Genomic DNA, 23,101 nt, shown 5'->3' with positions numbered 1-23,101 from the left:
GAAGATCTTCTGTAAATATAAGAGGAGCGAGCTTAAATCTGAGCTCAAAAATCACAGTATTATGCATAAATCAGTTGAGGTATGGCTAATGAAATCTCTCACTTGTTCTCCGCAGCAGGAAGAATAGCTATAGCAAAAAAGGGGCCCTTGTACCACAGCTAGGGTACAGACTCTTAGTAACTGCAGCTGTATCAAAGCAGAACCTGATTTCTCTTCAAACTACATCAAATAACATTTGCAGATTTATAGCCATTTGCCACAGAGAGCGCAATGTTGCTCAACACTTTCTAAGGCAAAATGACTGCCAGTCCCACACAGATCAATGCTACCAATGACTTCCCTTCCCTTCTCTAGAAACATATCAGTCTAAACTCCTCCTTCTTCTTTGCTGGCAGACTAACCAAAAGAAATGTCTCTTACAACTTAAGATCCCTATCACCATCATCCCCCAGCCTTAAACTCCAAACCCCCCAACAACACCAACAACCAAAACAGACTTTGTTCAATAAATCACTCTTTATGAGTTCTGGTTCTCAAAATATGGGAAATTATATCATCCAAACATAAATTCAATAAAAAAAAATTGTGTTAACCAGAGGCAAAACCACAACAGTTAATCTGACAGAACATTCACATTCTCCACTAGAATTGTTTTTTTTTTTTTTGCTTGTTTTGTCTTTTGGCTTTTCCCGGTAAGGAGTCACCACAGCAGAACTCCGGTCCGCTAATAATTGGCAGTAGATTTTTACGAAACGCCGAGGTGCCAGCTCGATGCCCAACCTTCAATGAAGGCACGCCCATTTACGCACGCATGTCTTTCGAATGCTACCCAACCGCTGGGAGGACATGCAGACTCCACACAGAAGACACTCCCAAGCCCAGCCGAGAATTGAACGGGAGAACCTCTTGCTGTGAGGTAGCAACGCTACCGCCGTACCACAGCAGCATCCACATTCTCCACTAGAATTAACTTATCAAATAAGAATCACATGTCTTATCTTCTACTCTGCCATCCCTCTTCAGATTCACTTGAGCCTACTTACCCTCCCCACAAAAACTGGAATTTACTCTTTTAGTATTAATTCTAGCCCCTCTTCTCTGCAACTACTATAGTTGTACAAACTGCAAATAACAGCACTGACTGTTATTTCATACTGTGCATGCATCTATCAGTGATGTCAACACTGTTATAGTTTATATCTTAACCACACATTCTTTGTAAATATCTACCATGGGTCTTTTATACCATGTTATGCCAGGCTGAATCTGAAAATAGTCCAGCATTCTTCCATATTTAACAATGAAAATAAATAAAGATGTAGGTGGCCTTAAAAAGGTAAATGCAAAGTTATTGGGAAATTTTTGCTGAAAGCCCTACGTATTAGACATATTCAAGAGTTTTAACAAACACAATGCTACTTGAGAATCACTGGTGCTTTGCTACCACATGTCATCTGAGAGGACTTTTGAAAGCTAATTATATCCCAGAACAAGATGGGACTCTCATTTCTCCATAGTCTTAATAACAAAATCATTGTTTTACTTTATTTTCTGACTCTGTGCATTCAATTGCTCCTAGAGACTTTAAAAGGGAAGTGTTATGGGATGGGCAGATAGGTTTCCTCATTTTAATCTAAAGCAGAGGTCCAAATAATGTGCTGTTCAATTAATGAACTATTGAAATGAGTTGACAAGAAGAACTAATATACTTTTTATCAGGCAAGGAAGTGGTTTATTGTGCTGTAAAACAAAGTGTTACTGGTTGTTGTTGTTTGTATTTCGGCTTTTTCCCGGTAAGTGGTCGCCACAGCAGAACTCCGGTCCGCTAATGATTGGCAGTAGATTTTTACGAAACGCCGAGGTGCCAGCTCGATGCCCAACCTTCAACGAAGGCACGTCCATTTACGCACGCATGTCTTTCGAACACTACCCAACCACGGGGAGGACATGCAGACTCCACAAAGAAGGCACTCCCATGCCTAGCCGAGAATCGAATGGGAGCACCTCTTGCTGTGAGGTAACAACGCTATAGCCGTACCACCGCGGTACACATGTTAAATTCACATCCCTTCCCCCATCAGTGTGACATTCCACATCCCTACCCCCATCAATCACTGACTTAATAATCTACTTAATAATCTGGTTAAATAAGAGGTACCACATCATTATAAATTTTATTTAAAGTATAGAAGAGTTATATTATTCTGACAGCTACTAAGTAGGGAGGACCAGCTCGAATGTCACACTGATGGGGGAAGGGACGTGAATTTAACATGTGTACCAATAACACTTTGTTTTACAGCACAGTAAACCACTCCCCTTGCCTGATAAAAAGTATATATATATTTAGAAAGCTTGTGAAGAAACTATTACTCTGTTATTTTTGTTTTACTTGGATCAATTGTCTGTGTGCTTAATAAAGGATTTTCAACTGGAAACAGACTGCCTGCCTTGCTTGGATTACTTTCGAATACTTAGTAATTCTGTACATTTCAAATTATATATTTTTTATTTTTTTTTTGACTTAAGACGAGTTTAAGTTCGCTACTTCTGCTACTACTGTCTGATCTAATTAATACACAGTGATTAACTAGAGGTATATAGAAAGATACTAAAGGCATTCGCCAGGATAAAGAATACCAACTCTATGGTTCCAGAGAGCAAACTGTGCTTTTTCCTTGCCCACTTTGTCTTGGAGCTCCCATGATTACAAATCACAGGAAATTCATTCCACCAATCATATCACACCTAACATTTTGATTAGAAAACAGCACAGCCAATAAGCAACCTTTATTTAACAGAAACTGTAACTGCCCATAAGCAGAGTTTCAAGTCCCAAATTGGGAAAGTCAACTATTTTACAGTTAAAACAAATGGACTTTATCAATACAACAATCCCCTCTCCCAGTGAACTAACATCTTATTTCAAGCTTACTTACAACAGCATGACTTGAATACAGTACTTTGGTAAATGATATTCTCCCCCATACATACTGTGTCAATTAGAAAAAGAGAGGCACACTTATTGTTTTAATACATCTCCTGCAAAACAAGTCTGATTGCTCCATTTCTGAAACCCAAACAGCATGTTGGTTCCAGGGAACACAGCAATTAGGCTTTCCTGGGCTGAGTAAGAGTCCTACGAATGATGGATTCCCTCCTCGGAATCAAAATTAACCCTTCCATTCCCCAACATCAGTCAGATGGTAGGAAGCAGGCCAGCATGCTGGTCCTGGGATCAGTCTAACCTCTTCCTATTAGGAGCTAGTCACAAGAAGCATGTTAATTTTCAGTTAATGTTCTTTTTTAATTTAAGCAAATCTATTTTATTTGGCTATATCCCTTTACAGTGGATGATGAAAGATTAATTGCAAACATTTTGTCACACAGACACACACACACATATATGTAATTCTCTTTAAAACCATCAACATTAAAAAATTACTGCAACATACGCTAATTAAAAATACATAATACAGCCTTAGTCTGTGTCAAGAGGTCTTTACCCTGACTTTGAATTAAGAAAGATGGAACATTTTTAATAAGAAATGCTACCTTCACTGGTATCGTGAGATAAAGCTTTGACTACAACCCAGGTGACGAGCGTTCAAATAGTGGTTCAGGTGCCTAATGGAGCTGGAAGGAGGGAGTGACATGGTATTGCCAGCTTACCTCTCTTCAGGGACAGGAAGTGGGGCATATTCTTGGGGTGCACGATCCTATGTTAAAACTCTCAGTGGAGAACAGTGACCTCATTGGAGGGATGGCTCCTAGACAAGTAGGGTTGTCATGAGGAATTATGTCACTTGCAGACTTCAGTTACATGCCCTCACTGACACCAAAGGCTGGAGTATGCTATTGGGTGTATGCCATAAGATTAGGGTTAAAAATAAGAAGCAAAAGGATGCCTAAATGCTAGCCCCCCTAGTAAGATTATCATCCATGAAGAAGGGAGAGGGGTGGAGAATGGGCCAATTGGCCAAGAGGGAGAACTGATGGGTGTCAGGCAGCAGGGGAAGAAAAAGTGACAAAAAAAACTTTTTTACTAAGAAATGCAGATCCAAATGCAAACCATGTTAAGGGTTTGAACAATTTAATACAGCTACAGTTTAGGGTTCTCAAAACTGTGTGATACTAACAAAACTGCATATTAGATCAATGCCAGCATTTCCCAGCCTATAACCACTAGATAGCAGGTTTTGGAATCAGAGTTAGTATCTGAGCATGAGCCGACTTTTCTGACTGGCTCCTGACAAGTGGATTTAAGACCACCAAAAACAACAATTTTAGAACTGTAAAGTAAGAAAACCATCTGAAATTGCAGGAATTAAGACCTTATCTCAATACTGCACAGAGGAAGGTCAGCTTTCTTTCTTTCAAGAAGGGTATCCATTCCATGCTTTAGTCTGGTAGTAAGCACTAAGCATTAAAGGTCTGAGCTGTTAATGGCTGCTTCCTGTAGTCATGGCAACAAGGTTTGACTCTTTTGCACCTCCATTTGCTGACTGTGTGATTCTCAGCAAGTCACATAACCAGAAAGTGCTCTCAAGTCACATCTGGAAAAGGGATAGTGAGCTTATATGTTATGTGTTATACACTATTAAAAAAATAAAAATAATTATAAAGAATGCATCAGCTGAGAGCCAGAGAGCTGATTAACAACACTTAATGCAAATGCAAAGTTATTGGGAAAAACTTGGGCAAACCCAAATTTGCACTTACACTTTTGTTTTCCGACTGTGGAGTAGGTATATAAAAGTATGTGGGGTGTCCCCAACATGGGTTTGTGTGAGGGAGCTAGCCCCCTAAAAAAAGCAATCAACTGTGGAAAGTAGTTTCTAGAAGTTTTCCAATGAGTCTGGCTTTGCATTACGGTTCTTTGATGAGTCAACATGAATCCCATCCACCAGATGCTAGTTTTAGACAGTATAATCTCACTATAGGTCCACAAATCTTGCACTGCCCAGCCCAATTCTAAGGAGTGGTACAATTTGCCTTTACAGTGTCAGATAGCCCCAAACTTAAAATAAACACCATCTTCATCTAATGTAGCCAACCCCCACTTTAAATGTTTCTTTTTTATTCGTTTGCCATACAAGTCAACTCTACACCTATCCCTTTTCAATGGTGAGCAGGGAGCACTATCTGATTAAGTGACTTATTTAGAATCTGGTAGCAAGGAAATGGAGGCTGACAGAATTCCATAACTATAACTCTGATAAACCAAAATGTCAAACAGGACAAACTATACATTAAATTTAATTTTTTTCATAACTTTCCCATGCTTGCACTTACAGAGTCTGACACTTGAAACAACAGAAAACCTCAGGACATACAATGCTGAAGTATCAGCATTTCCGTAAGGAAACAGGGCTTGCACAGGTGCCTGGGTGTATGTGTAAGGAGCATACCTCTCAACTGTCCAGATTTTCCCAGAATGTCCAGATTTTTGCGTCATATTTTTGGTTTGTTCCTGATAAAATGTTTAGTTTTCTGACAAATCGCTGAGGATTGAAGTCACTGAACAATGACACACATTTGAGTTTCAGGCTTCATATCCTTCAGAAAATGCATGCTAATACAAATCATATTATTCCAGCAACCTTCTAAGTTTATAAGAGCAATATTAAAATTCTGCCCCCGTGTTTGAACCTTTGACCCCCATTATCTTAGGCTTTGTCCAAATTTTATTTTGCACTCTGACACTTAGATGTAAGGCGGGGAGGGGGTGTTTTAAACCTGGACTTCCTTCTTGTTTAGATATTAACTCCATAAACCACAAACCATTAAAAAGTTAACATTCTAGGTAGGATGCAGTCATGTCGTTTTCAGAGATCAAGGCACTAGAGAAATATAAATGCATTTCTCTGAATGTGCTGCCTGAGCTGTTTTCACTTACACCACAATCACCATACAAAAACATATCAGCCCCAGCCAAAATAAAAGTATAGTAGAGGCTTTAACACCCTTGCCATTGACACTCAGCTCTGAAGTTTGATAAGTAAGTCAACTGATTGAAGCTACAATGAAAAGCTCATTCAATAAAAAAGCAAGTGTTATGTGGAGGACAAAGCTGCTTACAGCCCTCTGAGTACCCATAACATTATAAAAAAACACTGAGGCCAGTGTACTTTGGGACAAATCAAAATTTTCCCAAAGCAGCAATCCACGTTCATTGTAGTTTCTCTGAAAAATGTGACAAGTTGAAGTCACTTAAACTGCTCCAGTGGAGTGTATGCCTAGTTCCATGCACATTAAAACTAAACTTGGCTGCCAGTAAAGGAGTCGGTGGAGGAACACTTTATATGGACTGAGATGGGAATGGAAGCTAGTCACAAACTCATGCTCAAGTGTAGAATCTGGCTTAAAGTCCCAAACATCTTTTTAGAAATTAAGATATTAGTTCTTTATACACTAAAACAGAATTATTAGAATGTAAGAATCTCACACTTGGTTTTGACTCCAAAATAAACACATAACCTTATTACACAATTTCATAAACTAGAAAGTGCTGTTGAACTCATTTCTAGAAATGGCAGCTAGTCCAAATGGCAGTGAGCAGCTATCTGTGCATTTCCTCAAATTAACACTGGTAATGAAGAAAAACACAAATAGCTGTATGCAATAAATGAAATGAACTTGAAGAACACACCAGACTATTCCAGCAAGGTAATATAATGCACATTCTGTGAGGACTCAGACATGGAAAATGAATGCAAAATCACAAAGCGTGTTGTTATATTATATATTAGAAAAGCATAAAGTTAGTCTGAAGCAACATGCAGTTATCTTTGTTTTATACTATTAAGAAAAAAATCAATAGGTACCATGCAGCTTTTTATTATGTGTGCCAGCTGTGACTTTAGCCATGTTACACAGCAACAATGATTGACCTCAGGAGTGCTTTAATAAAGACTGCATGGTCATTTGGCAGTTAAAAATGAGTGACAAAGTAAATACACAGCTGAGGTCAACTTGTCCAAAGTCAAGTGGTAAAAAGAGATAAAGATGTCTCCTCTCTGATCCTTAGAGCAGAGGACTCACCCTAAAGCTGTCTGGGGAGTTCAAGTGAAACTTTTGCCTAATATCTTCAGAAGCACCTGCACAAAGCCTGTAAAAGATGTGGTAGTTCCTCTCATCTTTGCCTTGCACGCATATCCGAGATTTTTCCAACAAGTAGTGGGACACAAATCCACCAACAACTGAATTCTAGAAGGAAACATTAGGGGAGGAAGAAAACAATCAGTTATGTAGAATCAATAACATAATACCAATAAAATATTTTCCAAACATAGTAGCAATTATTAAAAGGAAAACATAGTTGGCCTTTCTTATCCCTCTCAAAAGAATCTGACTGCTTCTCTTCTACTTGGAACTTTTTCAGGACAAAAACATAAATAGACTTAATGTTGACAAAGTATTGCCTGGTACTACTACCACAGTAAATGTTGCCCTCCCAGAAAACAGAAACTAATATATGCATGTGCAGTAATACTACCATATTATTTGGTATTTCACTTGCTTTTTGATATTTTCTCCTTCTTGTTTTAGACAATGACAGTTTTTAAGGGTCAGTACATAACCTGTCATCCTAAGTAGGTTAAAATGCTTTAACAAATTAAAGAGACCAGTCAAAGATGTAATGTAGGTAAAAAGTTCAGTTGTGTATGTAACAGTAGATATTTGATTAGAATCACTGCTGTAGTTATCTCCTCTGGAATATTTGCCTCAAGTGAGATGTAACATCCAGACTATCTTCTGGAGCTCTGCACCTTTTCCCTCTCTGCCAGGCTGACACAGGCCAGGGACACTGCCACATCCTGGTACAAAGGCATATTTCAGCCCATGTTATCTTTATTTTTTCTCACCCAGGAATCACAGGCATTGCAGAGCATCCACTGCGCCTGAAAGGTCCCAGGCTAGTAGGAAGCCCTCTCATGCCCTGTCTTCCTAGGTTTGTGCTAGCCAGGTTAAAGGGCTGAGCTCTCAGCTAGACATGCCTCTTAATCACTGAACTCATAGCAACAGCCCCGAATGCTGCAGCCCCAAACAGCATCATACCTACACTTAATGGCATGGATGTCCCATCTGCAAATGGGTTTGGGCAACTCTGGTTATTTTTGCCATCTAAGTTACATCAGAGATTTCCCCAAGCATCTTTGTTAGCTAAATGAAGACTTCAGCCTGAATGAAGGATCATGTCTGTCTGAGAATTCAAAACCATGAAGGCTAGGATATCTTCTTCCCGAATTGAGAATCACTTTCTGTCACTGGGAAGAGCAGTTCTGGTTGGAATCACGTTAAACCCCCTTGCCAGCAACCACATATAGCACTGCTGGATCTGCACAGAATTTTTGTACAAGTACTTGTAAGGCTCCTGAGTCAGGCAGAACAGGTCAAGCTTCTTCAGTCTAGAGGGAAGAGAGTCTGGTTCTACAGATACCATGTTATAGGCATCTTCAAAAGTATCAAGAACTGGGTGTTACTGTTTTGGGGAAGTGGGCCCAAATCGAAAAGATTTATGTTTATAATTTGTGTGCCTGTGAGGCCTCTTTAGTCTCCCATTGGAAGTAATATTGCATCAATAAAGGGTCTGTCTAAAAGAGATGACTTCTTCTGATAACCCAGAAGACAAAATGCCCTCATCATTACTGTCTTAACCAAGAGGAGGGGACATCTGGGTCCTATAAGAAAAGCTGCCTCTTCTTTTTAGTAAGAAGTGCTACCGTGGCATGGATATCTGATCAGAAGTGGTCTGCAGGTTCAGGATAAAGAAAAAATTCTGGACCAACTTCTTCCAGTCTTGAAAAGGAACATGGAAAAAATAAGTCCTGGAGACATGCCTTGCATCTGACTATCAGGCTTTATCATCTGATAGTCAGATGATAACAAGGCCTGATAAAAGTCATCCCTTGTTTGCAGATGATGCCATTTTAGCTGTCAGAACTAGCGAACAGGAGTCCCACAAACATGATAACCTCAGGCATCCTCTCTTACTAACACCATAGGGATATCTGCTTTCCCTTGTGTTAATATGAACCATTTAACAAACCACCAAGCAGCAAATAACACACCAAACTACTTACCCAGCAAAAAGATGCCACAAATCTTATAGTAAACGATTTAATCACAAGCAAAACAAAGACTCTTTGTACCAAAGGCAAGCGTCCAGTCTGGTGGACCCCAGCCATAAACAAACTCTACAACAAAAGGAGGAAGCTACTACAAGATAGAGCAAAATCCTTAACAGGTAAGACACCCTTGACCACTATAAGTAAAAAACTAAGAGCTCTCATAAAATCATCCAAAGCAAATTTCGAGAGAAAAATAGCTAAAGACTCAAAAGACAATCATAAGGCCTTCTTTAGCTATGTTAGAAACCTGGGAGGAAACTCCCAGATATGCTCAGAGCTAGTTCAAAATGATGTGAAGATTACTGATCCTACAGACATTGCCAACATACTGGCTGACAGGTTCAGTGCAAACTCCCCCCCCCAAAAGGAGAGATATCTATACCAAACGATTGCAGGCCCCCAAACATCTCCAGGGGCCAAGTGAGAACTGCTCTCTCCAAAGCAAAAAACACAGCATCCATGGGACCTGATGGTGTCCCAGGCTGTGTGCTCCACGAACTCAATGAGGAATTAAACCCACAGCTAGGACAGCTGTTTAATCAAAGTCTTACCTCTGGATACGTGCCAGGAGTGGCGCACTGCAACTGTGGTACCACTTCACAAAGGTGGTGCCTCCACCGACCCTGGAAATTACCGGCCCATTAGCTTGACAAGCCTTATCTGCAAAGCCATGGAGAGGATCATAATGGACCTCATAAATAAAGACATAGGGAATTTGCAGACTTTGGATCCAACCCAGTTTGGCTTTGTCAAAGGCAGATCATGCCTTCTAAACTTGGTTGACTTTTTCAAACAGTCACCAAAGCCATTGATGAGGGAAAGGCAGTCCATACAGCCTACCTCGATCTGGCTAAGGCCTTCGATACAATACCCCACTCGGGTATCATTGAAAAACTCATCAGCTTAAATGTCAACCCATACATCACAAGATGGGTTGCAAACTGGCTGAGTGAAAGAACCCACAGGGTCAGAGTTGCTGGCGCCATGTCAGACTCAAAGCCTGTCACAAGTGGTGTCCCACAGGGCTCAGTCCTGGGCCCACTCTTGTTTGGCATCTACTTTTCCAAGTACAAGCAAACACAGGAGGGTTATGGCTGACAAAGTTTGCAGATGACTGCAAACTGGCCATAGTAGAAAACACATCTGACACAGATATCCTTCAGAAGGGTCTCACAGAAATGGATAACTGGTGCCAGAGCCACGGCCTAAAGTTAAATGCCAAAAATGCATAGTCATACCCTTCGGGAAAAACAAGGTTACCCCTAGCTACCAAATAGGTGGCAATCCACTGAGCACAGAAGAAGTTATCAGGGACCTGGGGACCCAGGTTGATAGTAGTCTGTCATTCGACACCCATGTAGCTAAAGTAGTTAGGAAGACCTTCTACATTGCCCACCTTATCATGAAGGGATTCTCATCTAGATCAACGGAGGTCATAGTCTCCCTTTACTCATCACTCATCAGACCAATGATTGAGTACAATGCCCCATTCGGAATGTATCTGACCCGACACTTGCAGCAGCTGGAGAGGCCACAAAAGTTCCTCACCAAGAGGATAAAGGGTCTCAAAATCTGTCCTATGCTGCCCGACTGAAAGAACTCCAGCTCTATTCAGTCGCCACCGCTTGCTCAGAGGTGACCTTTGCCTAACATACAAGGCGATGTCAAACCGAGATTTGATGAATATGCTTCACCTCAAAAATCTAGATCCATCAGAGCCACAAGGGCGGAGACTTAAACCTTGACACGGCTATTAATAGGACGTGCTGGAGGGATAGATTCATCACCCAAAGACTCCCTATGCTGTGGAACAAAATCCTGGTACATGTGAGGCAGAGCACCTCGCTGGCCTTGTTCAAGAGAAATCTTGACCAATGGATGGGAGATCGCAGATATACCCCAGGGATAACCTCAGTGTCACTGCTCGACAGAGGCACAGCAAAATAATGGGTATAGTTCCCCATACTAAAGGGGTGGCGTAAGCCACAAAACGATGGGCTAGGCTTGTAAATGCCCTCGGGCAGATAGCCTAGTATGAACCTATGAACCTATGAACCTATGGATAACACTCTAGCACCTAGGCTCAAAAATAGCCTTCCTGGAGTTACAAAATATTCAGCACAATGCATCTATAGATATATATATATATATATATATATATATATACTTAATTAAATAGAATTAATTAAACAATCATCTAAGCAATTAATCATAAAAAAAATATAAGCTCTTTAAAGAAACACCCATATTCACTGTTCAAACCCCCCAGAGAAAGTGTATTAAAATTTAAAATATACACAGTTTCTTTGTACAATAATTTCCTTTTTACTAACCCCTCATCTGTTTCTAAAATCTGTTCCAAAATACAAGCTTTTATTAACAAAAAGTCACTATTGTGACAAGTATAAAAATGTGAAGCTATAGGAGTCATAGCATTAGTATTTTTTATGTCCCTAATATGTTCTTGAAGCCGTAGCTTAAATTAATATGAACCATTCTCTGATGTCAAACTCCTGAGAACCAGCATGTGTACTCCGTACTACTTAGCTTTTGGCCTTGGAGGAAACTCAAGTAATAGAAAGTATGGTGGCCTCCAGAGGAGCAGTGTCAAAGACACCATCAGTAATAACTATCAGATTCAGCAGCTGAGCAACTCCCTCTGCAGGGGGTTGGCACAGCCGAGCCAAACGATATCAGCTAGAAGGCTGCAACATTCCTTGTCTCCGGCTTCACCTTTTCATGATGGACAGGCTTCACCATCTGCCTCATCTTTCACAGAGGGATACCCAATAAGGACATCTACTGAGTCTGGTCAGTCAAGATAGACTTTTTAGTTATGGACTTCAGCTTTTGCTTGTCCATGTAGACTTTAAAAACTTTTCAACCCTTTCTTATGATTTATTTGCTAAAGCTTGTGCATAGGCCACTAGAAGCTGTATTGTGGGATGGTCCAGGGCAAAAAGCTCTCACAGACTGAAAATCATTATAATAGATTTGGAGCTTGAATGCACATATATTCACTTATTGCAGACAGGGCGTAATCCTTACATCCACTGATGCTAGCAACCATTTTAGTTAAACAGCAACTCAGGATATAACAGTACAAACCCCACAGTAATAAGGAAAAGAAGAAATACTTCTTAGCAGGGTACTTCTTCACCTATCTCTGTATGCTCGACACTTTACCCACCAAAGTGATCAATGCCTTTATACAGTGCAAGGCTAATTGTACTGCAGCACGAAAAAATAAAAGTGCAATATGCTGACACCTGCTTTTATACTTCAGACATGCTAATGTTCTGAGAGGAAAATGTCAGGCTGGCCAGATGTTGGACCTCGCCTGTCACAGACATTTCAAAGGTGATACATATGAAGAACATCGACAGTTAAAATGAAGTAACAATGTTTAAATCCAACAGCATTTCTATACCTGTATATATTTAGAAGTTTAATTTTTACTTTTGCATAGTTCACTTTTTTTGTACATGCCAACTGTTCTAATAACAAGGCTTAGTCATCAAAATATACCGACTCTGATGAGAAAGTAAGGTTATGTAAAATCTTAGCTTAACAGTAGATGTCTTTCTCTTCACTGTTGTTGGGAGGAGGACGGCATAGAGGAGCCCACCAGAAACCCATGCAAGATGGCCGTGACAAAACCTGCTCTGGCCTGAGAAGTAACAGCCAACTTGTAATGCTTAGTAAAAGTACATACAGAGGACCAAGTCAAGTAGTAGCCCCAAAGATGTAACTCGTATCCAAACCCTTGAAAAAAGCACCAGAGGAGGGAATGGCCCCAGTAAAATGAGCCTTCACTGATGAGGAAAGACATTTTCCATGAAAAGAATAACAAAAAGAAATTGCCAGAAGTGATGGCTTGCTTAGAAACAGCCTAACCGAAGGACATGGGATGAAAAGAAAGCTGCTCAGATTTGCAAGTAACTTTAGTTTTTTCCAAACAATGTCTGAACTTTCTATGCAAATCCAAGGTGTGAAAAAACTTCTCACTGGCGGACTGCAGAGAAGGATAAAAGAAAGGCAGATGAATAGACTGACTAAGGGACAACTCATTGACCACCTTGGGCAAAAAGTGCAAACAGACACCCTGTCTCGCTGGAAAACTAAGAAAGGAAGAACAGCCATGACAGCCCGAAGTTCAGAAACTGTCTTGTTTGATTTGAGAGCCAAAAGAAGAACAGACTTCCAAGTACAATATTATAAGGAAGCTGGAGAATTAGGCCCAAAAAGAGACTGAGTCAATTTTTCAAATACAAAACTGAGGTCCCAAGAAGGTTGAAAAGGCTTCCTAGGAGTCCTGATATGAAGGACACCTTTAACAAATTGCTTGACCTCAAATCTACAGGCAAGAGGAGGAGTCAAGGGCAGACGAGCAGAAACTGCTGACAGGTGAGCTTTAACTGAAGAATATGCTAACCCAGCTTGGAGCAGATCAGACAAATAAGAAAGAATCAGAGGAACCTCCACAGATAGAGAATCCTGATGGTGGGAGAAGCACCAGACAAAAAAATCTTTTCCATTAGGGCAAATATGACTTCCTGGTAGTGGTTTTCCTGACCTGATGCAGGCCTCAAAGCACTTCCTCAGAAGAGGGTCAAAACCTTATCACCTACAGTGTCAGCTGAAGAGTGGACAAGTGAAGATGGATAAGAGACCCCTTGTCTTGTTTAAGAACATCCAACTGGTGAAGTAACGTGGTGATTGCCCCTGCCCAAGTGAGAAAAAGGGGAAATCAATGCTGTCTGGGCCAAAACAAAGTCACTAACAAGATTTTGAGAGAGTCTTGTCTGATCTTGTGCAAGACTCATAACAGAGGAAGGGGAGGGAAGGTGAACAGAAACAACCCCTTCCAAAGAAAAGACAGTGCATCCACTGTCCATGCCAGAGGACATGGGACTCTGGGACAGCATAGAGAAAGTTGTCTGTTCAGGGGGGAGACAAATAGAGCTACCTGAGGAATACCCCACTTATGGACAATGTCCAGGAACACGTTTTTGTAAAGCATCTATTTATCAGTTTGTGTAATGGACCTGCTCAAAGAGTCTGCCAATAAACTGTGCTCTGAGAGAATGTAAACTGCCTGAAGAATCACTTGATACTGGACAGCTAGATCCCAGACCTGAAGAGGTGGTCTGCAAAGAAAAAAGGGCCTTTTGCCACTTGCTTCTTGATATACCATATCACTGTGGTACATTGTAAAAATTTTGAAGGGCCCAGGATGAAAGAAGGAATAAAAAGCCTGAAGAGCCAGAAACAGAGCCCTCATCTCCTTTACAATGATGTGGTCCAATCTCTGAAGAGGTCAGATACCCTGAACCTTGAGGGAGAGCCAAAGAAGGCCACTCATTCCCTGTCTGAAGCATATATAAAGAGCTCTTGATTCAGGAATGGAGCCTGGTAAGGAAGACCTGGGTTGAGAGAATGCTGACAAACCCACCACTGAAGATCAAGTTTGAGACAGGGAAGGAATGGTACCAGGAAGCCCAAGGGGTAGCAATGTTGGAACCAGACTAATTTTAGGCACCACTGAATATTTCTCATGTGGAGCCTGGCCAAAGGGATGATGGGAATGGTGAAAGCCAAGAACCCTGAGCAATTCCCTGGCCGTGACTGAAGGCAGAAGAAAAACAGACTGGAAAAAGGCTGTAAGAGACAGGGCCTTGGAGACAAGTAGGGATGCCAGCATGGGAATGGTCTGAAGCCTCCAACCAAGGAAAATATGACGCTGAGAAGGCATCAGAAATGATTTCTGGAAGTATATGGTGAACCTCAGACTCTGTAAGTAGGAAATAGTACACTGGAGATCCGGAAGCAGAAGGTCGGGGGGAAGAAACTTGAATGAGCAGATCGTCCAGATAGGGAAAAATCTGAACTCCTCTTATCTTGCAAAAAGCAATGACAAGAGTGTAGGTTTTGGTGAATCCCCTTGGGGCAATAGAAAGGCTAGTACACTGGAGATCCGGAAGCAGAAGGTCGGGGGGAATAAACTTGAATGAGCAGATCATCCAGATAGGGAAAAATCTGAACTCCTCTTAGCTTGCAAAAAGCAATGACAAGAGTGTAGGGTTTGGTGAATCCCCTTGGGGCAATAGAAAGGCCAAAGGGCAAAGCAGAGAACTGAAAATGCAAGGAAGAAACAGAGAAAATTAAACATTTCCTGAAAAGGGGAAGGATCAAGATATGAAGATGGGCATCTTTGAGATCCAGAGAGACCAGAAAGGCCTGGGGTAGAAGAAAGTACAGTTGTGTACACTTACCATAAATGTAGATGTTCGAGTGTATTCACTGTTGCAGTCATTACATTTGAGTAATCTGCTGGCAGGTTGCCCTCAGTTGGCCTGATTAACAAAGTCTTGGGTCCTGCATCAGTTGCTGTCCCTTCTTCCATGACGTCAGGTCGTCGGGGTATAAAACATGCAGCCGACACCATTACATCAGCTTTTCTTGCCCCAGATTCAGGTGTCCCCCAAACGGGGAGCAAAATATATAAATAATTTTAAACACAAAAATATATACCTCCAAACAAAAGCAAATACACCAAAAAGGCTTTTAAGTGTAGAAAAATAAAGGAGAGGCATAGTAAGAGGAAAAACAGGGGGCTGGAGGGAGAGTAACCAGGACTGCAACAGTGAATACACTCGAACATCTACATTTATGATTAGTGTACACAACTGTACTATGTTCTTCGTGTTTCACTGTTGCGGTCATTACATTTGGGTAGATTCCCAAAGCTAAGTTTGAGAGGATGGATTAATACAGTATTAGGACCGGCTAAAAGGCCCTGCAAAACAGCAATGGCAATGCCAGCTCTTGATTTAGAAAAAATTGGTAAGTGATAGTGCTTAGTGAAAGTATGAACTGAACTCCAGGTAGCAACTTCTAGAATATCCCTGGTAGGAACACCTCTAAGAAAGGCTGTAGAAGTAGATGCAGCCCTGGTGGAATGGGATCTGATCCCCTGGGGGATAGGTTTTCCATGGTGCTTATAGCAGAAATTAATGCAATGGCTTATCCATTTGGAATTGGTTTGCTTTGAAATAGTCTTTCCCTCTGCCCCTGCAGCAAATGCTACCAGCAGTTGTTCAGATTTTCTTCAAGATTTAGTCCTGTCCAAGTAAAATCTAAGTTGTCTGTGTACATCCAATGAATGCAGAATCCGCTCCCCTTTGTTCTGTGGATTTGGAAAGAAAGGTGGCAAATGAATGGACTGATTAACAGCCACACTGGATAGCACCTTGAGCATGAAGGATGGGTTGGTCCTGAGTGACACCCTGTCCACATGAAAGATGAAGAAAGGCTCCACTGCCATAAGGGCCTGTAATTCAGAAATCTTTCTAGCCAAAGTGATTGCTAAAAGGAAGGCTGTTTTCCAGGAAAGGAATTTTAAGTCTGCAGTAGCAGCTGGCTCGAAAGGAGGTAGAGTGAGTTTTTCCAATACAAAATTAAGGTCTCAGGCAGGGGTTGGAGCTCTCCTGGCCGGCCTTAGGTTTTTGGCCCCTCTGAGATACTGCTTTAACAGAGGATGAGTGAAGGGGGGGGGGGGTTCTGTGTTGTAATGAGCTGAAATGGATGAGGCATGGATTTTTATGGAAGAAAAAGATAGGCCCTTGTGAAGCATCTCAGTTAGGTATTGCAAAATCTGAGGTAAATTGGGCACTGCTGTGGTCATCCCTTGAGACTGATTCCAGGCACAGAATCTTTTCCATTTCTCAGCATAAGATTTTCTGGTACTAGGTCTTCTCGCCTCCAAAATGACATCCATCACAGGTTTGCTAAGGGGGAATTTAAGTGATTAGCCAAGCTTTAAGATTCAATGTTTGGAGCTGAGGGTGCAGAATTTGGTTGTTCTGCTGAGACAGTAAGGAAGGTGTCTGAGGCAGGTGCCATGGAGAAAGTTGTGATAGACTGCGCAGGAGTGGGTACCAGTGTTGGCGAGGCCAGTCTAGAGCAAGCAAAATCATCTTTGGTTTGTCCTGTTTGGCTTTTAGTAGAACTTTGGAGAGCAAAGGTAGAGGGGGAAAAGCATGGACTGATAGGTTTTCCCAGCTGAAGGACAGAGTATCCACTTTCCAGGCTATTTTGTGAGGAGTTCTTGTGCAAAATTTGTCCAACTGGTAGTTCTGGGGTGAGGCAAAGAGTTCTATGTCTGGGCTCCCCCATTTATGTGTCAACATGGGGAAAATCCATTGTTTCAGTTTCCATTTGTGTGGGTCCATGAGATTTCTGCTTAGATCGTCTGCCAAAATATTCAGCTTTCCTAGCAGGAATTGGGTTTGTAGTTGTACTTGATAGCTCAAGGCCGTGTTCCACAATGCCATGGCTTGTCTGCAGAGGGGGTAGGAATGTGTACCCCCCTGCTTGTTTATGTACCACATAACTGTGGTGTTGGACATCTTTACCATTAGTTGCCCTGGATGAAGGTAGTCCTTGAAGGCTGTCAGTGCTTTCTGTACAGCTAGCATTTCTTTTTGATTGATATGAAGGTGCATTTGATTCAAGCTCCATTTGCCCTGAATGCACTTCCCTGCCAGATGAGCCCCCCCATACATAGTCTGATGCGTCTGTAGTTAGGGTTTGGGCGGCAGGGGGTGGTGCGAATGGCAGTCCCTTGTTTTGGTGACAGGCCTCTGCCCACCATATAGGTTCATAAGTTCATAGGTTCAAACTAGGCTATCTGCCCTAGGGCATTTATAAGCCTAGACAGAGTGTGTTTGGCTTTTGCCACCCATTTTAAATGAATTTTGCTATGCCCTTTTTCGAGGTTAGTATACTGTGCCTTGGTCTAACAGTGACACAGAAGTGATACCCGGGGTAAACCTACTATCTCCCATCCACTCATCAAGATTCCTCTTGAAGAGAGTCAATGAGGGACTCTGCCTAACCTGGACTGGGATTTTATTCCAGAGTGAAGGGAGCCTCTGGGTTATGAATCTGTCCCTCCAGCATGTCCTATTTATTTCAGTGCTGAGGTTCAAGTCTCTCGAGCACGTAGCTCGATGGGATTTGGATTTTCTGAGGTACAGCATGTCCATTAATTCTGGGTTGGACATGGCTTTATACATCAGGCACAGATCGCCTCTGAGCAGGCGGCATGCCACTGAGTAGATCTGGAGTTTCTTTAACTTGGCAGCATATGGCATCTGTTTGAGCCCTTTGATCCTCTTGGTGAGGTACTTTTGGGGTCTTTCCAGTTGCTGCAGGTGTCTGGTAAGGTACATCCCAAAAGGAGCATTGTACTCAATTATGAGCCTGATGAGGGATGAGTAAAGAGGCACAATGACCTCTCCTGATCTAGATGTGAATCCTTTCATGATTAGGTGGGCTATATAAAATGTTTTTCTAACCACTTTGGCCACGTGGTTGTCAAATGAGAGACTGCTATCAACTTGGGTTCCCAGGTCCCTAATTACTTCTTCTGTACTTAATGGATTACCACCTATGTGGTAATTTGTGGGAACTTTGTTTTTGCCAAAGGGGATGACTATACACTTTTTGGCGTTTAGCTTGAGGCTATGGCTCTGGCACCAGTTGTCTGTTTCTATGAGGCCCTTTTGTAGGATGCTTGTGTCGGCTGGAGAGTCTATTATGGCACCCAGTTTGCAGTCATCTGCGAACTTGGTCAGCCACAGTCCTTCCGTGTTAGCCTGTACCTCCGAGAAATATATACCGAACAAGAGAGGTCCCAGGACTGAGCCTTGTGGGATGCCACTTGTAACTGGTTTGGAGTCTGACATGGCTCCAGCAATTCTAACCATGTGGGTTCTGTCCTTGAGCCAGTTTGCAACCCATCTAGTGACATAGGGGTTTATATTTAAGCTGGAGAGCTTATCTATAATGTCCGAGTGGGGTATTGTATCGAAGGCTTTTGCAAGGTCCAGGTAGGCTGTGTGGACCACCTTCCCCTTGTCAATGGCCTTGGTGACTGTTTCAAAGAAATCGACCAGGTTTAAGAGGCAGGATCTGCCCTTAACAAAGCCGAACTGAGTAGGATCCAGTGTCTGTAGGTCCCCAATATCTTTATTTATGAGGTCCATGATGACCCTTTCCATAGCTTTGCAGACCAAGCTAGTCAGGCTTATGGGGCGATAGTTTCCAGGATCCGTTGAGGCACCACCTTTGTGGAGAGGGACCACTGTTGCTGTACGCCACTCTTTGGGTACATATCCTGTAGTAAGGCTGAGATTGAACAGTAGTTTTATGTTTGGGTTTAGTTCTTCTTGGAGTTCATGTAGGACACAGCCCAGGACACCATCTGGTCCCATTGATGCTCTGTTTTATGCTTTGGAGAGGGCGGCTCTTACCTGAGCATCTGAGATGTCAGGGGGACAGCACTCTGCTGGGATAGATATTTGCCCTTTTGGTGGGGAAGGGGAGGAGAAGTTTGCGCTGAACCTGTCAGCTAGGATGTTGGTAATGTCTGTGGGTTCGGTGTATTTTTTGTCATTTTGGACTAATTCTGAGCATATCTGGGAATTCCCACCCAGGTTCCTAACATAACTAAAGAAAGCCTTGTGATTATCCTTCGTGTCCTGTGCAATTTTTCTCTCGAAGCTGGCCTTAGATGATTTTATGAGTGCCCATAGTTTTTGCTAATACTGATCAGAGATGCCTTCCCTTTTTGGCTGGGGTCCACCAGACAAGCTGCCTAACTTTGGAGGATTGGGTTTTGGTTTTATTTGGGATTGCATGATCCATGCATTCCTGAAGGTGTTCATAGAATGCATTTATAAAGGATTCTGCGGTCTGGGACATATTTTCCACAGGCCCGGGGGCTTTGAAGGATTCCACCTCGGTTTTGAGGAGTGTGAAATTTGCTTTAGAGATGTTTTTCACTGTGGTTTTCTAGGCAGTGGCTGGGGTCGGGATGTGAATATCTACTGAGATTAGTTTATGGTCTGATCTTACCAGTGAGGGATACACTTCTGGTTTGAAGCATAGAGTCCCCATGCTGGTGATGATCAGGTCCAGTATGTTTTCCCCCACTTGTGGGAGTGGCAACAAGTTGTTCCATAGCATTTGAGTTTATAAAATTCTAGGAACCTTCGGGCTAGGGTGTTAGAGCTAGAGTAATGCTCCCAGTCTAAGTTAGGGTAGTGAAGTCCCCCAGTATAATGGTGTCTGGAGAGACCTTCATATTTTCCAGTGTTCTCAGGAAGGCCGAGTGGGGTTCCTGGGTTTGGGAGGGTGGTCTGTAGCAGGCTATAAACTGGAAGGCAGTTTTACCCACTGTTAGTTGCACATGGATAGTCTCTGATGCTTCGTGCTGTGCCACCAACCTGGAGGTGTGGGTATCTTTGTCGAATATTGATACTCCCCCTCCTTTTGTGGTTCGGTCCATGTTTTGGGGCCGAAAAGCATGGTATGAGGTATAATATGGTAGTGCTGGGGTGCTCTCGGGAGCCTTGAACCAGGTTTCTGTTACTGCACAGATATCGATGTTTTCCATGCTAAGGAGAGTTTCGAGTGCGTGCATCTTGAGGTTTAGACTTCTGGCGTGGAGTAGCATTACTCTTAGTTTCTTATCCCTTGTGATACCTATGGAGGTGGGTTTGTTTTTTGAGCCTTGCCTAAAAAAGACACTATGGGGGTGGCAAGAGCCTTTGCCAATATCCGAAAGCCCAGGGGTGACAGGTGCAAGCCGTCCCTAGCGAAGCATCATGGCTTGTCGAGCATGTCATCTCAGGCAGACAGGCATTGGATCCCCTTTGAATGACACCAATACTTAAGACAATTGTTGAAATTGATCATCTTGTCTTCATATTTTGGCATCATTCTTGGTGAGGGTAAGATGCTACTCAAGGTCAGGGTCATACTGGCCTGGGCTACATGCTCAGAGAGCTCCTCTATGTCTCTTTTCATGTAGTCCAGGGAGGTACGTCTCAGGTCATTCACACCAGCATGGACAATGACTGAGTCATATTTGTACTTGCCTTGGAGTGACCTGAGCGCTTGTGTTATGTGGCGGATTCTAGAGCCTGACAGGCAGCTCACCGTGACCTTCTCCTTGTTCAGCCTGGTGAGCGGTATGTCAGTGTGCCTGACGATAGAGTCACCTATTACAAGTGTATCAGGTGTGTTGATTAGCCTTAAGGGCTGTGACTGTTCGGCACACTGGCTTTGTGAGCTATGTGTTGCACGTGTTTTGTTTTGGGGTAGCGGTTGCTTGGGTGTCTGCTTTGGAGATCTCTGCTGCTTAGGCAGATTTTTATTTAGAGCCTCCGAGTATGTTTTTGTGTGTTTATGTGTTTGGTTTGCTGTCATGGTAGGTCTATGTGAAACTGGAATTGTAGTGAGTGTGGTTTCCTTCTCCTCCTGACTGGTTACGCCAGTACTGAGTTGAGAGAGCTTAGCCTCCAGTTTGGTTATATGGTTGCATCTCTCACATGTGTTGGAATTCGTTGGGAGGATGAGAGGGTTGTCTGTGTACATGAGGCAGTTGTAACATTGCTTCAAGATTCCCAGATTCACCAGCTGGACCGGAGATATTTCTTTGCCTGCAAAATGCAATTACTGGAGCCAGGCACTTTGTAAGGACCCTGGGTGCAGTAGATATGAACTCTAGTTGAGGGTAAGGTATGATAGGAATCATTTTTTCCAGGCTGTGAGAATGTTGACTCCATAAACTTTTTAAGTACCACTAAAGTTTCCTCATATGCAGTCTTGCATATGGAATTAGAAGAATGCAGGAAGCCATGAACCCCAAGGCTTGCAGAATTTGTCTTGCAGATAGCAGGGTTTTTGTGGCCACCAGTTTGAAGTAAGTCACCAACTGAATTTGCTTTTCTGGCATAAGGTAAGCCATCTGGCCAGTTGTATTCAAGCTTTCACCCAGGAATGTTATTTTTTGAGAGGGTACTAGTTGTAATTTCTTTTCGTTTATGGTATACTCTAGACAAGTTAGAACCCTTTTTAGAAACGCCAGATGTTTTAGAAGAATAGCCTTGTTTTCTGCCTAAATTAGACAATCGTCCAGGTATGGATATATTTGAATATTTATTTGCCTGCAAAATGCAATTACTGGAGCCAGGAACTTTGTAAAGACCCTGGGCGTAGTAGATAAGCCAAAGGGCAGTGCAGAGAACTGATAATGCAAAAAGCCTGCTTTGAAGCAGAGGTATCTTCTGCAAGATTCTCTGATTGGGATATGCAGGTATGCCTCTTTTAGATCTAGAGTTGCCAACCAGGCATCTTTGCCTAGCATAGGAAGTAACTGGTGAAGAGTCAGCATCTTGAATTTTGGAATGTCCAGGAAAGTGTTTAAAGTAGATAAGTCCAGAATTGGACGCTATGATTTGTCTTTTCTGGGTACCAGGAAAAGTCTGGAATAAAGACCTTGCCCCTTTTCCCCTTCTGGTACCAGTTGAATAGCTCCCCATGTTTAAGAGGGAAAGTACTTGTTTCTGAGCCTCACTGCTTTGGGGGCAGGTCTGGCCACCCGTTTGGGGTTGGCAACATGTGGAAATGAAATATGTATCCCTGGGACACTATATTTAAAATCCATTTGTCCTGGGTTATAAGTTGCCAGCTTTTTGCATGAAGTGCCAGTTTTCCCCCCAAAGGGGAGGCTAAAAGGTAAGTGCTTGGTAATTCTAAAGGAAAGTCATTGAGACTGTTTACCATAGGGAGGTGTCTTGTTGTTTCCAGATTTGGAAGAGGAGGTACCCCATTGCTTAGTTCTGAAAGTCCCTTGGGACTGAAACTTGGTGCTTTTGGCATGTCTGGGTCTGGTTTGAGTGGCTCTGGAAGGAACTGGAAAGGACCAGTTCTTAGTAGGCCAGTGCCTACTAAATCTTGGAGGTTGTACTTTTAAGAAATCTTTCACAGTCTGCATAGATTTAGCCTTATCTTCCATATTTTCTAGAACTTCTTCAGCCTTATTGCCAAACAGACGGTCCTGCTGCAAAGAAGCATCCAACAATTTTGCTTTAACATGATCAGGCAGAGATTGC

The 23,101-nt window shown here is 42.3% G+C and overlaps 1 protein-coding gene across 1 annotated transcript in view; it reads right to left on the bottom strand.

Moving 5' to 3' along the window:
- The window catches only part of MYO6 (myosin VI), a 692,995-nt gene that overhangs the window by 636,768 nt on the left and 33,126 nt on the right, over positions 1–23,101 (bottom strand). Inside the window, exon 3 of the mRNA XM_044077058.1 lies at positions 7,045–7,209. Within this exon, the coding sequence (XP_043932993.1) occupies positions 7,045–7,209 (165 nt within the window). The remainder of the gene's footprint in view (positions 1–7,044; positions 7,210–23,101) is intronic.

This window comes from Protopterus annectens, chromosome 1.part0, assembly GCF_019279795.1.
Source record: "Protopterus annectens isolate FY-2018-M chromosome 1.part0, PAN1.0, whole genome shotgun sequence".
In the NCBI taxonomy this organism is placed as follows: domain Eukaryota; kingdom Metazoa; phylum Chordata; order Ceratodontiformes; family Protopteridae; genus Protopterus; species Protopterus annectens.
Note: the sequence above shows the minus strand (reverse complement) of the source record. Positions and strands in the feature narration are given on the sequence as shown.